The 14,663-nt window shown below is 51.5% G+C and overlaps 1 protein-coding gene across 2 annotated transcripts in view; it reads left to right on the top strand.

Annotated features, from left to right (window-relative positions):
• The window catches only part of WHRN (whirlin), a 57,360-nt gene that overhangs the window by 19,815 nt on the left and 22,882 nt on the right, over positions 1-14,663 (top strand). For both annotated transcript variants that reach the window (XM_075111911.1, XM_075111910.1), the window contains exon 3: positions 10,373-10,498. In XM_075111911.1, the coding sequence (XP_074968012.1) occupies positions 10,373-10,498 (126 nt within the window). The remainder of the gene's footprint in view (positions 1-10,372; positions 10,499-14,663) is intronic.

The following is a 14,663-nucleotide window of genomic DNA, read 5'->3' as shown; positions in this document are numbered from 1 at the left end:
CCCCAGGGCAGGTGGTGAAGGCCCCTCTGTTAACCTGGGAAGAGTCAATGACAGTTGCAGGAAATGTCTGAAGCTCACAGAAATGGGTGTGCAAAGGTCTGATGCAGAGGGCAGTGCTGGCATCATGAGAACAGGCAGTATTCGTCCTTCTCCTGGCAGTGCTCCTCCGTGGCATGTCAGCAGTGACGTCGGTCGCTCTGTGCTTCCCGTCCTGCCCCTCTGTGCCACACTGGCTGTGTACTGCATTTCTAACAGAAGCTGTCATCCATGTGTTACAGTCCGGGGATCCCCACGCAGCTGTTGGTGGCCCTTGGCTCCTTCTGCTACTCCAGACTTGACTTCTTGTGTCAGACTCCAGTGTGCCGCCTCCTCTGCTGTAGCAGAGCTCTTAGTGCTGCCTGGAGGCTTCTCCTTGCCCTGCTAATGGGCCTTCATCCTTGCTGACCACAAGCGTGATGCACCTTTCTCCCTAGCCTGCTGGCTCAGTGGTTCGGAAGCGCTTTCAGCGGGCGGTAGCTTTTAGCACTGGTGGGACCCGAGGTTGCTCAGAACAGCACCCTGACTCCTCTGCTCCTTGCACTGCCTTGAGCCTCCCTCCAAACCCAGCTCCTCCTTGCAGTCCTGCTCACTGGTGTGGATGTGCAAGGCTTGGTACGCATGGTACGATAACCTCTGCTCCTGAATTCCCGTCTGTAAGACCAGCAAAAGAAAATTACTGGATGCTACAACTTTTCAATGACCAAGGACACTGCTGTATCCAGAGGTGCCTTGCTTTGCCAGCTGGTGGTGAAAGAAAGCCGCACCATGGTCAAAAGCTGGCTGGCAGTGAGGAGAGCCTGACCCGGCTGGTGGATTTGAGGGGTTATTCAGTGCGACTGCCTGTGTCATTTGTCTGCACACATGCTTCAGGGCATGAATTAGCCGAGTCGCTTTGTCCTGACTTACTGTGAACCATCAAGAGATGAAAACATGTCCCAGAACATGGGAACAGCCTGCCTCTGGTTTTTTCTCTCATTTGTGTGTGTATATCTATGTATATACATATAACTACTGAAAGGAGGGTTATTCTCTTCGCAAATAGCATGCAAGTAAATGCAACATGTCCCTGGTTAATTCAGCCCAGTCAACTGGAATTGACAGATTCCCCTGGGGGCTATTTGATTTCTGGATGATTTTACATTCTGAGGGAAGGGCTGGGGATTAGTCAGTTATTCCCCCCCTCTCCATTTCTAATCGATCTGAATGTCCTGGGATACATATGCAAAAGCTTTCAAACAGGCACTGTTTGGCAAAGTACAGCAGAGATCAGAGTTCAGCCCTACAGCAGGAGGATGAAGTGATATAAACCAGCAAGTTTGTTAATGCTTTGCTCCAGTTCAGTAAGCCTGCAGTGCCACTGTAGTTAATGTGATATTTCCAGCTTTTGCAAGGTTAAATTCAAGGTTGGTGGAGGCATCCTACATTCATCAGGAAACAGAGATATCCCTGTCTAGCTACCTTTCCTTCCAGCGCACCTGTTCTGAATGCTTGAAAGGAGGATGGGTTTGTAGCATAGTTTAACAAGTTTGCTTATCTGTAGGCAGAAGCATTCATTATCAAAAGGCTTGAAATGGAAACCGCTGCTGTTGGCGTGTGTGCGATAGTGTAACCGATCTGCCTGCCGGAGGAGGGATCTGGTGCGTGGCTGTGCACCTGCCCAGAGCAGGCGCCCGGATGGTGGGCCGGAGATGTGGAGCAGGTGGGCTGGACTGGTGTGCAGCCGGGGTGGTTGGGCTTTCAGCTGACACGTCAGTCTGACCTCCTTGGTTAGCTTTGCTGTAGCACAGGTTTGGTGCAGAAGGCAGCCAGCGTTGCTGGCCTAGGGCTGGTGCATTCCTTGTCCTTGGCTTTTTATTGTATTTTTGTGTGGTCGCCGGGATTCCTTCACTGTCAGCTGCGGAAGAAGCCGTTGTGAGGCTTTGTGAAGTTACTGGTGGACTGTCAGCTGTCTGCTGGCTTTGCCTTCACCGTCCTGTTCCAGTCAGTGGTTCTGGGCCAAAATCTAGCTTGCACCAAGCTTCGGATTAGAGGCTATTCTGTGTGGATGAGCAGGAGCTGAATGCTAAGATCCAGGCCAATTATTCAGTGTAGGCCTGACCTAACATGGATAATATCTCATGAGAGGGCACAAGAAGGGATGCAAGAATTAAAGGGAATGGAGGGATGAAGGAGGTGCTGGTGGGTATGTACTTGTAGATGTGCAAGTTATTGCAAATCTTTACGCTTCCCATGCCTCTGTTGGCTGTGGCAGGTTGAAGGGGTGGCCGTATTTCCCAGGTTCTGCTATCACTGATTTCCTGCAGTAAGGGCAGCCTTCCCTGTAGTCGTAATCAGTGGATCCAGCGTTTCATCAGAGCCCTGTGCCCATCTGCCATGTAGGTGAAGTAGCCAGTGATGGTGGTCATTAATAAGCGTGAAATGAAAAGCTTGCACTAGTGCAAAGCTCTGGTGAAACATTCTTGGAGCCGCCTGTCTCCAGGACAGACACAGCAGCAGGTCACAGTCCCCCAGCGCCATCCCAGCAGAGGATGTAGCCTGCTTGCTGGAAAGATGGGACCTGCTTCCCGTGGTCACCTTCTGCTTCAGAGCGGTTTAATTTTTGTGATCTGTTCAGGCTTAAGTCCTCTACATTTTTCACAACAGCAAGGACTATTTGTGCTGTGAGTTGTCATTAATGTACTTCTGGGATCAACAGCTTATTTCATTAAAAGCACTTTGGAAACCATCAGCCAGTAAAAACTCATAGGTGCTGCTGAGCTGGGAGGAAGATGAACTGTGCAAAATGCTCTGCAAGTGTCGGACTGCTAATTCTCTGAGAAATGCCATTTCATCAGCTGAATTGTTGCTGTAATGTGCTTATTGCCAGGGGAGCCGCTTGTTCCTTTAAGCTTTTGGTGCAGCAGAAGAAAGAAAATATACGTAGAGAGTGCGAACTTGCCTTCAGGCGGTTCCATATTCAAAAGCAGCTATAATTATTATTACAAAAAAAAAAAAAAGAAAAAATGTATCTGATAACACTGCATGGCTTGAATGTTTGAGGCGCTAATGGTGACTACTTGAGCATGAAGGATAAGAGATGCAGGAGAGATAAGGAAGGATTTCTTTCTGATAGATTGTAATGACATTTTCAGCGCGAAGTGATACAGCTCCCCACATTTCTCACTGTTTGCTTGCTCTGACCTTGCTGGCGTTTGCTTTGATTTATGGCTAGAAGCCTGTCCAGGCTACCTGGGGGTATGTGGTCAGCTCCCTGCTTGCCTGCAGGCTTCCTGTGGTGACTGGAGTACCTGATGTGAGCCACTGGTCCCCCAGTTCCCTGGGGATAGAAGGTACCCTTCTGCCACGGGTGGTCTGTAGCACTGTCCCAGCAGACTTGCCCCAAAACGTCCCTTGGCTCAGGTCTCAGCTCACCTCACCTCATGCTGGCAGGTACTGGTGCCATCTCTTTGTTATTTCAGGCACTTTAAGCAGAAAAAGCACCCAAATGCGATGATTGTGCCCCAAAGCTATGGAGTTGAGCGCTGCCCAGTGGGGAGGCAGCTGTTGGGCTCAACAGTGGTGTGGCCAAGAGCTGGGCAGCCCTGCTGGGCTGAGCTTTGGGACCAGCCCCCTGCGCTGCTTCTCTTGCTGCCTGCCTGTCCCTCTGCTCCGAGTGGCACCTCTCAGCCGTGGGAGACAGCCACTGCCCCAGCGCACGCCTGCCACAAGAACCTGTTCGCAAGTCAGTGCCCCACGCATGCCTGTGTGTAACCAAAGGCAGCACGGTAGCTGTGCCAATGTTAAACATGCTTGGAGGTGGCTGCCCGTGTGGCCGTGACAGCAAAGTCCCCAGCGTGGCCTTACAAAGCCTGCCCTGGGAGGGGGGTTGATGTTGAGGCAGCCCTGATGGATCCAGCTCCCCTAGCAGCTGTGACTCTGCTGCTCCCAGCACCTCAGTTAATGGGTCATGAGCTGGCTCTGTGTTCCTGTGAGCTGTGCTCGCGCATTTGCAGGATGTCTAGACATAAGCCAGTGGGGTTTCCTTGGCAAGCAGGAGGAGGATGAGCCCTGCGAGCCTCCTTAAGTGTTGTTTTTATTGCTTGGTAGCAGTAATGGCATGGAAATAGCTGTCGGCATGGGTGAAACCTTGTCAGCCATTCACACAGCTGTGTGCTGAATTGTACTGATGCAGGGTAATTCTTGTCTGAAAGTGCTTTTTCTAATGGTAAAATTGAATCTGTCAACAGGTAATTTCATAAACCCAGAGAAAAGAAATCCCATGCAAGAGTCAACTCGGAGCAAATGCCTTACTGATGATGGCATTTTTTTTCCCCTTCGTTTCCCACTACAGGAGGTGGCAGATGTTTCAGTGTTGAAATTGAAATTAAAATTGTGATCCTGATCTAAATGCTTCTGTGTTGTACACACAGGAGTAGCTTGGGGCTGGATGCAGCTTCGGTGCAGCATAGGGGAGGAGGTGGGGACTGCGCAGCGTCTGTGCTACCATGAGCCTGGGAATATTTGGCCCTTCTCAGCAAGGTATGGGGGGTCGCCTTGCCTGGATGTCCTCAGTTGCCCCCCACAGAATAGCTGCACTCCTGCACAGCCTTGCTTGCTGCCTCTGTTTTAAGATGGTGTTAGGACAGCTGTGCATTTAGGAGCTTGGAGAGATCCCAGCTCTCCCTCATATTAGGCCCTGAGGTACGTTACAACTTCTCACTCTGAGCTTCAGCCTGGCAGAACGGGGGAGAGCTGAGGAAACATAAAGTGGAAATGTAACCAAAATGCTCTTTTCTGGGACAAGACTTGCACAGAAGTGTTAATCATATATGTACAAACCTGCGTACTTGAGTGGGCAAGCCCAAGCAGAAGGGCTTGGTCCAGGAAATGGTGTGTCGGGGGGCTGTTCCCAGTGGGGCCCAGGATCAGCGCTTTCCGTCGTGGCAGGATCCAGTCGCACGGGTGGAAACAGCCCGCTCACAGCAGACGTACGTAGCTCCCTCCTTGGACAGCAGCTTGGCTTGTGCTTCGCTGTCATCCCACAGTCTCCCTCCCCACAGCCTGGAGCGTGGGCATACATGGGGGAGGCCCCCATGAGAGGGAGAGAGGGATGCCAGGGAGCGTGGACAGTGCTGTGCCTGGGGCAGCCAGCACGATGGTGCCAGCCCCACCTATCGCCATCCCTGCATCGTGCCCTGTCACTGGAGACAGCTCTCAGAGGCAGGAGGGAAACTGTGCACAAGAGTCCCCCTTCTTATCCCTAAGCCCTTAACACGGAGTGACTCAGCCTTTGCTTCATCCTGGCAATCAGCTTATCTCGGTTTGGCTCCGAACGCTTTCTCTCTGCTCCTCCTTCCTGCCTCCCTCATCACTCCCCGGTCTAATCAAACTGAGCCTCCTGCCTGTGAGCACTTGCTTTATTTCTCAGCTCTTCCCTAAATCTGCAGCTTGTCAATAAGCCGAACGCTCAGAGAGCGGTTATTTCTCTGGCCCCTGCTCCTGCCGCGCTTCTCCCGGCAGCCTGAGTTTCCATTGTGATTTCCACAGGGTTGTTCAGAGGCACAGGTATTAGTTGATTAAGAAATGCAATTAAGGCCTCAACCCAACTTTCTGGGACTGCCAGCAGCAACATGTTTTTTAAGTAGTGCTTAGGTTTTTTTTGTGCAGCTTGGGTTTGCAGGAAGGTCTTTCAGACCTTTATTTCTCGGGGCTGTATTTACTGCTATCTGCTTCTTGAAGACTAGGTTTGCCTGGTACGTGTGTAAACAAACCAGGTCCCGCAGCAGCAGGTCAGGTTTGTAGGGAGAGGGAGTATCTCTTACTCAATCTGATGATATCGGGGTGGGGAGAACAGCTTCTCAGCTTACCGGTGTGTGGGTAGTGTTAAAGGCAAATGTAAATGTCTTGATACAGAGCTACCCCTCGTGTCGCTAACTGCAGGGAAGCGCTGGCACGTATATTTGTTGTTTAGGGGCTCATAGGAAGCGTTGCCATTACCAGTCTATTTTGACCCTGATCTGTGAATGCATGCACTTTGCTGCATTTCTGCTACTTGCGTTTTTACCAAAGTTGGGGAAGTTTTGGAAGATATGGCCGTGGCGTGGTGAAGAAGTTACAGTAGGAGGGAAACGCTGAATGTCCTTAGACAAAGGGGGAGAAAAGGGAAAGATTCTGGAAAAGCTTAATAGTTTTCTGGCTTTAATAAAACCCAGTGAAATGTTCTATAAGGTAATCGTTCTGTGTCCAGAGTGATGTGTTTGTGTAAGGAGAAAGTTAAATTGCCCTCAACTTTGACAGGCAAATGCTCCGTTGGGTGGGTGCGATGCCCCCTCTCCTCTCCAGCCTGATGCGTGAAGGCCTCTTTATGGCTCCTTTATAATGTTTCAGTCCTGGAATTGTTTCCAGCGCTTTGTGTGCTTTAAAGCAGGGGAGGGACTAACCCAGGCAACGTGAGTTTTGTGCGGCCCTAGACAGGGATGCCGATACAGGTAGTTAGTGTCTGACCGTTCTCACTCTCTGGCTTTCCACAGTACAGCCGTTTCTGGAGCGCGGGAGCAGAGGGCAGCAGCGCCGTGCTGAGAGCCCGCCTGTGTTGGTAGTGCATGCCTGGGATCAGCCCAACTTCAGCTTGCAGATCCATGAAACACCTGCAGCTGATGAGGCATTAATGCGGTTGCCAGCCAGCTGTGGTGCCGGTATAGAAGAGTAGGAGCTGTTTTGGCATCCATTTCTTAAAGTACAAGATCTTGCAGTGTATAGTGCTTAGGAAGATCTATCTCCTGCCGCTGATTTCTGTCTTGCTGCTGCACCACCGCCAAGATAGAAAATGGGTTTTCAATACCAGCCTGTCTAAGGCTAGGCTAAATTCCCTCTGTGATGTTCTGTCCTCTAGAGAGGCAGGTCAATTAGTGACTTTTCCATCCAGGTAAATGTGCAAGCTTTTGACCTGACTGTGATGAAGAGTTTTAAATGTAAAAGCTGTTCACAGTCTGTTTCTGGTTGTTTCTATCAGTGTGAAACACGTTTTGGCTTTTCTCGTGTGTTTTTATTCCTGCTGTCTGCTTTTTTCCACAATTGACTTAAAACTTGGGACAAAAGCAAAAAAAAAAAAAACCACCAAAACCTGAGTTATTAATTTAGAAAATGTCATGCAGCAAGAGAACAAAGGCCGTTTTAAATTGAGAGTCCTTAAGGGAGCTGAACACACGCTTGCTCATTCGCTCTGAATTCTCACCTGAACTTTCATATATCATCAGGCCCTCTGAATAGGAGAGGTTGGAAGAAGGCAGATGGGAAGCTGGCTAATAGCTTTGGCATACCTTGCAAAATCAGCCCTGCAGCCAGCATTTGGTGGGGAAAACAGCTGTCCAGGTGCCGCGTGGTACTTCAGCCTGTCAGAGGTTTGTGGAAATTATTAAACATCTGTTGCAGTATGGGCTGGCTGTTCTGGCAGGATAGATGGAAAATCCATCCTAGCGTTATTAATTAGAGATAATAAGGCACATGGCTGTGCTGTGGGGTCCTGAGCGCCTTCTGTACCTTGGGCAGGCAGGGCGCCTGGGTGGGGTGTCCTGCGAAGCTGCCGCCTGCAGGGGCCGGGGGCCGGTGACCGCTGCAGGGGCGATGGCTGGGCTGGTGGAGGTGCGTGAGGACTCCCTGGGCGCTCTCGGGGCCTTTCCCCGCTGCAGCCTGTGCCTCTGCGTTGCTTGTCTTGTTGCTTTCTCTGTACCCTCGCCGGGGGAGAGTGCCGGGAGCGGCCCCTCACAGCCACTGCTACATAAAAGAAGGGCAGAGAAATGGAGCTGGGCTGTTTCCCAATCTGGCTGGATGTGGGTAGTTGCTGTGTAATCACATTTGCAGAGGGGAAATATGCAGCCAGTGCTGGCTGGCATCGCTCTGTCCGTGGCGCTTTGGGGATTTCTCTCGGCTGAGCCCAGAGACGCACCTGTAAAGGGAGAGCACTGAAAACTGCCGCAGATCAACTTTTCCCCTGGTTTATGGTTGTAATCCTTCCAGGCCGTGTGTGCTGCCCCTCGTGAACCCTCTCAGTCCTCCAGAGCTGGCATTTCCTTCTTATAACTGGCTGAGCCCCAGAGCTCAGAGGGCTGTGATCAGTGGGGCAGAGTCTGGTTGGAGGCCGATAACTAGTGGTGTTCCCCAGGGGTCTGTGCTGGGTCCAGCCCTGCTCAATATATTCAGCAATGACCTGCATGATGGGATAGAGCGTAACCTCAGCAAGGTCGCTGATGACACCAAGCTGGGAGGAGCGGCTGATGCACCAGAGGCTGTGCTGGCGTCCAGCGAGGGCTGGCCAGGCTGGAGAGCTGGGCCCAGGGGAGCCTCATGGAATTCAACAAGAGCAAGTGCAAGGTCCTGCCCCTGGGGAGGAACAACCCCAGGCACCGGTACAGGCTGGGGGGGACCTGCTGGGGAGCGGCTCTGCTGAGGCCCTGGGGGTGCTGGGGGGCAGCGAGGTGACCCTGAGCCAGCACCGGGCCCTTGGGGCCAAGGGGGCCAGCGGTGTCCTGGGCTGCATGGAAAGGCGTGTGGCCAGTAGGTCAAGGGAGATTATCGTCCCCCCCTGCTCTGCCCTAGTGAGACCACATTTGGAGTGCTGCATCCAGTTTTGGTCCCCCAGTTTAAGAAGGACGTGGAACCGCTGGAGCAAGGCCAGCAGAGAGCTGCCAAGGTGCTCAGGGGCTGGAGCATCTCCCTTGTGAGGAAAGGCTGAGAGACCCGGGTCTGTTCAGCCTGGAGAAGAGAAGGCTGAGGGGGATCTCATCAATGTTTATAAATATATCTGAAGGGTGGGTGTCAGGAGGATGGGGCCGGGCTCTTTCCAGCGGTGCCCAACGCCAGACCAAGGGGCAACGGGCACAAGTGGGAACACGGGAAGTTGCACCTGAACATGAGGACAAACCCCTTCCCTGTGCGGGTGCCAGAGCAGGGGCACAGGCTGCCCAGAGAGGCTGTGGGGTCCCTTCCCTGGAGACATTCACCCCCCGCCTGGACGCGGCCCTGTGCCCCTGCTCTGGGGGTGCCTGCTCCAGCAGGGGTGGGACGGGATGAGCTCCAGAGGGCCCTTCCAACCCCTGCCGGTCTGGGATTCTGTGTTCCGCACTGCCTCTCCTGTCCCACAGCAGCTGCCCTGTCTGGCCAAGGGACACGGCGCGGGTACAGCTATCCTGTGTCTGGCTGGCTGTGTATCCTACCTCTCCATTCTCCTGCATGTTTTCCTCCTTGTGTTTCTGAGGACTGCAGAGCAGGAACAGAAGGGCCCTGTTGGTGCTGCTCTGTCACCCTGTGTCCTGTGACACCTGGGGCTGGTGTCAGGGGAGGTGCGGTGGGCCTGAGCAGCCTGGCCTTCCGCCAAAGACCTTAACAGCAGCTCTGTCTGGACCCTGAGGGTGTTTACCTTAAACTGAAGTGAAACCTGTAGCTTGCTTTATTAGTTGATGTTTTTAGTTGCTAATACTGGAGGCTGGGTTTGTGCAGAACAGACAGGAGGAGAAGGGCAGTATCCAGCGGAGCTCTGGCAGTCCCTTGCGTGGCTGACACCTTAGCTGGACCCAAGACTGCAGAATGATCTCAGCCTTTACCTAAGCTGTGTCTCCTTTCCTGAGGCCCAGACCGCTCCTGAAATAACCTTACTTGCTCCACTTGAGGCATTAATCTCCTTCCATGCCAGTGCTTTACTTCTGGATTTGTCAACTGGGTCCTGGATGTCATTCCATCATCTCTTTCCCTCCTGATTTCCTTTAGAAGAGCCAGGCTTCCACATCATCTTAACAGGATCTGCCCTCTCACTCTGCTTGACCCTCTAAATTATTGAAAAACAGGTGAAGACAAACCAAACCCAAATCATGGATGTTGCATGTTTTCAATGCTTCACTGGAAAATGCCCCCCCCTTGGAAGAACCGCCCTATCTGTCCCCCGCCGTGTCTGTGGTTAGCCGTGCTGCTCTCTGGGGGTGCACAGGGCATTGCCCATCCTGCAGGCCAGGTACCTCTAAAGCATCCTTTGAGCCACAGCCAGCACTGACCATTTGCCCAGGCATGGGGAGACAGACCAGCCTGGGGAGCCACAGGAGAAGCTAGACCTGTTCTTCCTCCTCCTCTGCATTGCCACAGGAGCCAGCTGCCGCAGGGAGGGGATATCGCTGGTTTAGGGCTCCATCTGGGGCTGCAGTTGTCTGGAGGCATCTGCAGAAGCGGCTCTGTCCCAGGGTGTGCACTGCTCACTGGAGAGCTGGTGGCAGCAGGGGGACGTGGCTGTTGCCAGAAGCATGGAGCTGAGACTGCTTTTGCGCAGCGCTCAGACTCCATGTAAGTGACTGTTCCTCTTCCTCTGCAGGTGAATCTGGTCCTGAATGAAGGGAAGTCCCTGGGCCTCATGATCCGAGGAGGGGCAGAATATTCCCTGGGTATCTACATCACTGGTGTGGATAAAGGCTCCGAAGCAGAAAGCACTGGCTTAAAGGTAAGAGTGACCCCCGAGTGGGCTGGGGCAGGAGGTAGAGGTGCCCTCGCTGCAGGGCCATGTCAGCATGCAACGGCTGCTCTTCCTACCCCTCTGCCCCGGCCAAGCACGGCTCTCAATGGAGAGGTGAACACTGCATTTCTGGGGACGGCTTTTCAGGGCAGGTTCTTTGGACATTTTGGATACTAAGCCTGGAGGGAGCAAGGCTGTTGTGCAGAGAGAAATGCAGCCTTACAACTTCTGGAGTAGGTTATACTTGCCTTCTGCCTTAGCATACCTCCACACCTGATTTGTCCCCCTTGAGATAGCCAGGGGATGTTTTTGGTGTAGGTGTCTGAGAGTGCAGCCCAGATATGGCAGGTGAAGAAAGTCATTTTCACCGCCCTGAGCTGGCAGGGAAGAGTTTTCTATTAAAGCTCCTGGTCCTGTGCCCTGTTCTGCATCTTGCATCCAAACCCATTATGTTTGGAACTAGTGTATTGTACAAGGTGCTCTTAGCCTGCCTGCAGGGAATGCGTTTGCATTGCTGCTGCGATGAGAGGAGGCCAGGCTTGCTGCTGCAGGAGCAGATGCATGCTAGTTTCCTTCTGCAGCATTAGCTTTTGCAAGGATCATGTCTTAACAAGCAGAAACAGCAGTATCACCCTTGAGGGGAGAGCAGAGCTGATCTCTCAGCAGCCTAACTTGGTGTGACCTCTAGCTATGTCAGGCTCCCTCCATAGTCAAACGGGTTCCTAAAGGATGCTCCGTGGGTTGGCTGGTGGGTCCTTCTGAGGCTGGACTGGTCCAGAGTCCTACAGTTTTGCTGCAGACCTCTTGTAAACCGAGATCCTTCATCTCTCTCGTCCCACCCTGTCACGTGCATGCACATCACCTCCGAGCTCCTCCATCCTTCCTGCTGTACCCTGTCTTGGAACAGGATGGGACATCGTGGGACTTCAACTGTTCCTGGGAGGGGCATTTTATATTTTATATCTTCTAGCATGTTCACCAGTAAAATAAGTTGAAAAGGGAGCTATTGGACTTTGGGTGCAGCATCTCTGTGCTGCTGATGGATGGGATGTGTTTGAGACTCAAACTTCCCAGGCTGTAGTGTTTTACTTCAACACTCAGGGTTTCTTTTTTGGTTATTTTCCTTTCTCTAAGTGATCCAACTCCCTGCAATCATGTTGTGCCCTTCTTGCTTCCTCCAGCGCAATCCCATGGGCTCTGAGAGACAGTTCTTTCCCTATTCCTTGTGTCAGTCAAGAATCGATGGATGTTAAACTCCCTAACATTCTCTCAATCCCCTGAAATAGTGCTGGACTGCTGAGGATTGACAGTTAATCTGCTCTGATCCCCTCGCTGCATTGTGAAGTGATATGTTTCTGCCTTGATCAACCCCAGAGAGTTTAGGGCTAAGCCTTCAGCTTTGCTCCAGTGGCCTCATAAAGTCACTTAAATCTGTAAAGGCTGATAACGCGAAGTGGGTGGACAGTCTGGTGGAGAGGGCTGTGATTTGGGCTGGGACAGATACTATCCTGTCCCTCAAGTTGCTGTGGCACAAAACTTTGCATCAAACTGGGCACTGAGGTCATTAGGGTTCCGTTTATAGCCAAGGAGGTAGTAATGCAACCACTTCTGAACTTAATTGTCTGCTGCTGGCTCCTGTTTCTCTCTGCTGACTCTTTTAGACACAGGATGAAAATGCTGAACTTGGAGGTTTGGATCAACCCAAGCCTTAACTCTCTCTTTGATCCTTAGCAGGGAAATGGGGTTTTGGACCCTGCCATATGAGAGGGTCACTTGGGCGCTAAGGGCAAGGAGCTGTGGGAGCATCCTTGGGAGATGGCCGAGTGTTTCTCAGGGCAGCAGGGAGAGAGAGCGGCTGCTGGAAGCTCCCTGCAGACCACCCTTCTCTCCCAGAGTGTACATTACGCCCCTGGCTGGCCACCTCGCAGCCACTCTGCCTGTGCGCCCGACGAGGGTACGCAGCCGTCTCCCAGGGGTGTCAACGTGTGCTTGTTCTTTAGCACAAGGTCGTGGTGAGAGGCAGCAGAAACAGTGCTCTGGGATGCAAGGATTTCAAGAGAGAGATGGTAAGAGGCACAGGACGATGTGTTTCTGCCTAACAGAGCTGGAAAGAGAGGGACTGGCTCGAGCTGCCCCGGGTGTCGCACGGGTGACTTTGCTGAGTCAGAGAATCCGCCATCTGAAGCAAGCCCGTTTGTCCCCAGCGCCTGCTGACCCTGTGGCAGAGCGTCAGACTCCATCTCATAAACACCAGAGGCCTGAAAGATTAAAGGCAGGAAAATAAAAAGTTGTATTGTTTTCCTAAGGTTCTTCCTGTTTGTTTCAAGTTTAGTGCTTCCACACTGCTCGAAATCCCTCTCTTCACCGCACAGGGAAAATCGCTGCTTTCCTTGGTTCAGCCCAGCCGCCGGTGAGCTCAGCGCAGCTAATGTCGCGCTACACAGGCAGGAGAGGTCTCAGCAGCGTAACACTTGGCTTTATCCTTCCACCTTTCATTTCATGACTGCTAGGAAGGCATAAAAATAATCACATACACGCTGTAGTTGAAGCACACAGAGCAGGGCATGCTCCCCTCCGTCCCTGCCAAGGAAGGTCCCTGTGCCGTGGCAATTGTTTGCACACCAGAGCCTCTGCTTATTGATTCTTTTATATCTCTCTCTTTGCTCCTCTGTTTTCTAGTAACTGATTTGTGCATGGCAGCAGGCCGATGCTTTTCTGAATGTCAGGCTTTTGTGTGATTTCAGATACGCACAGCCACTTCCTACCCTGGTCTGTGTGTGCTACAGGCCATAATTTTAGAACTGCTTGGAGGTTTGGAGATAAAGAAAAGCCTTTTATATCCTGCTGTTAGACACGGTTGGGTGTAGACTGCATCCATACGCTCCAGGTGGTGGTGGAAGGGATGTGATATCACAAGGAGGGAAGAACTGATGGGTAAATGTGATTTCCAGATAATATGTTGCTCTCTAAAATGGAAAAATTAGGCGTTTGTTCAGTATGAGCTTAACCCAAGCTTGCTGGGTTGATGGGAAGGTTCCTGCTGACTTCCCAGGCAATTAATACTTCTGTGGGTTTACTGCTTTCACTGAATTTGTTAGCAGAATTGTTGGAGTTGATTCTGCCAGACTTTTCATTTTAGGAAAACCTTCTTGCATCTGTGGCATCAAATCAGAATTTTTGAATGTTTTACTAACATTTTACATTTCCCTTAAACTTTGGTTAAAGAGCAAACAACATGGTATTGGAAGCCAGTCAAAACCAAGGAAGTTTCTCTCAGGCCCCAAAGCTAAGCTGGCTTTTGTCTGCTACAGGAACAGGGGCCGTGGTCCTGAGAAGTGGGTCCCAGAGGAGACCGAGCCCTGCTGATGCCAGTTTGGGTATTGCTGCTCTGCTCCCTCCAGCTTTGTGGCCATAAGGCAGAGCGCCGTGCAGGTGCCAGCAGAAACCAGGCTGGATCGCTGTAGTCAGTCAATAATTAAATATTCATGCTCTTGGCCTTGGCCGCCTTTATGCTTATTCATTCATGAAACTTCTGACAACATGTTCTTTGGGTGTGTTTTAAAATGCGCTGCCTCAGTGTAAGTTCTCAGACTGAAAAAGCGCAGGTTAGCAGAGGACTGCAAAGGAGGAACATGAGCCAGTCTTGTTTGCTTTTGGCTTCTGTCCTTCCTGCCTCCTTCGTGACGTCCGCAGCTACGCCGTACAGGCACTGAGCTTGTTCTGCTGACGTTTGTGGCTCTGCTCATCACGGTTTCTTCCTTGTTCATTTTTTTCTGGTGGTGTATTTTGTCAGGATATTTCTTTAAGCCAATTTTTTTTCTCTCTCTCCTTGACCTTTACATCAGAAATAGCAGATTTCAGGTAGCTTGCTTTCAACAAACAGCTCAATATTGAGTTCCCAGTACAAAGACTGGGGTAAAAAGAGGCTGCCATGAGCCACACGTACCATATACAAGAGAACGAGAGAAAAAGACACTGTAGATAGGAAGAGGTGAATGATTTTACATCATCAGTGGCAGTCATGAAGCTGTCTCTTGAACACTGGCTTGTATTTTGAGGTCTGCGCAGAGATGAAGATACTGAAAAGGAGGAGACAAAAAAAAGCCTCGTGGCTGCCTCGGAATCTGGGAATAAGCTGTGTAGTGAGAAATTC

The sequence above is a fragment of the Phalacrocorax aristotelis genome, chromosome 17, assembly GCF_949628215.1.
Source record: "Phalacrocorax aristotelis chromosome 17, bGulAri2.1, whole genome shotgun sequence".
NCBI classification, from domain to species: Eukaryota; Metazoa; Chordata; class Aves; order Suliformes; family Phalacrocoracidae; genus Phalacrocorax; species Phalacrocorax aristotelis.
This window is presented reverse-complemented; position numbering and strand designations above follow the sequence as displayed.